The following is a 1431-nucleotide window of genomic DNA, read 5'->3' on the forward strand; positions in this document are numbered from 1 at the left end:
TATGAGAATTACATCATATATTGTGCCATTAGAAGTAATTGTTTATAACAGTTTGTTTTATTTATTCCTGCCAGAGGGTGCACAATGTTGTGGGAACCGTCAGGATGCTGCTGTTGCAGTCTCAGGACTGGGAGCCTGGTGTTGGCAACCATAGTAATTGTAAGTAAAATTTTACATGTTAAGATTAGTAGTAGTAGTAGTTTCTGAATTTAAGCCAAAATTGAGAAATGCCAAATGTGCTTGTATAGCATGTGTTGATATAGTGAATTCCATTCTATCATTGATATTTTTTTCTGTTGTATAATTATTATTACTAAATATGTGTTGGCAAAGAAACCCCTATCACAATTGAACTGGGAAATTACATGACAGGCAGTACCTATGCAGGCTAAACTATTACCAGTTCACAATGGGTGGTAGGAATGTTTTACTAGATCTAGCAGTGAAACCTAAATGTACCCACTTGGGAGCACACTCTCAAGTTCCAGGCAATTGAGATCTGGACATTTTATCTCATGTCCATTGCAGTGGTTTGCCTGTAGTTTCTCTGCTTATGACATTATTGCCTGTGCCTGATTGGGTTAAGATTTGGTAAACAGGGCTTGCTGTGCAGGCATTGCCCCTCATGTGGTTGGGTCTTAGACCTCTTTGACTGTTTATTGGCAAACCACAACTAGTTCACTTACCAGAATGTAATTGGAGGGGTTTTGACAGCCATTGCTGGAGCAAGAAGTGCAAAGGCCACTGCAATGGCTTGACACTCCACTGCTGGTAGGTTTTCAGATTGTAGGGAATCTTCCCAGATCACAGTGTGTTTCAAGTAGATTAGGATGATACACAGCCAATATGATTACATTAAAATCCCATTTTGAAGGCCACACTGTGCCTTTAGACATCTTTATTGTCACCACCACCAGTTGAAGTTGCAGTAGCATAGTGTTTAAAGTCCAAAAGGATAATATTACATCAGTTCTAAAAGCTGTCTCTTTTGATCATAGACAAGGAAATAAATAACTTGGAACCTTTCTTTCAGGTAACTGGGACACTGGGCATGATAAATGAGATTGGTGTTTTCGTTGTTGGGGATTTGCCTCACAACATGAGAGAAGTTTGTGAACAAGAAAAAAATGATGACATGGATGTGGAGGAATGCATTGATTTTTCTCTCCCAATAGGTAAGAGCATTCATTGAAACAAAAATATTATATACTATACTATCCTTATCATTTAATATATTCCCAGTCTTTGCCACTATACCCACTCATGATGGCTGATATCCAATTATGTCACAGGTAGACCATCTCTCGTGCCAAAATGACATCCCATCATGTCATATATTGTTGGGCCTGCTCTAAGCTGTGCACACTAAACATTTGTTCACTTGTTTGATCCAAGCTGTGGTTACTGAACAGAAATATCTCAAATGTAGGC

At 38.7% G+C, this 1431-nt stretch overlaps 1 protein-coding gene across 3 annotated transcripts in view; it reads left to right on the top strand.

Moving 5' to 3' along the window:
* Positions 1 to 1431, top strand: part of LOC119584968 — an 8935-nt gene that overhangs the window by 3014 nt on the left and 4490 nt on the right. For all 3 annotated transcript variants that reach the window (XM_037933562.1, XM_037933563.1, XM_037933564.1), the window contains exons 2-3: positions 75 to 159; positions 1034 to 1175. In XM_037933562.1, the coding sequence (XP_037789490.1) occupies positions 85 to 159; positions 1034 to 1175 (217 nt within the window). In that variant the 5' untranslated portion in view covers positions 75 to 84. The remainder of the gene's footprint in view (positions 1 to 74; positions 160 to 1033; positions 1176 to 1431) is intronic.

The sequence above is a fragment of the Penaeus monodon genome, chromosome 19 (genome assembly GCF_015228065.2).
Source record: "Penaeus monodon isolate SGIC_2016 chromosome 19, NSTDA_Pmon_1, whole genome shotgun sequence".
In the NCBI taxonomy this organism is placed as follows: domain Eukaryota; kingdom Metazoa; phylum Arthropoda; class Malacostraca; order Decapoda; family Penaeidae; genus Penaeus; species Penaeus monodon.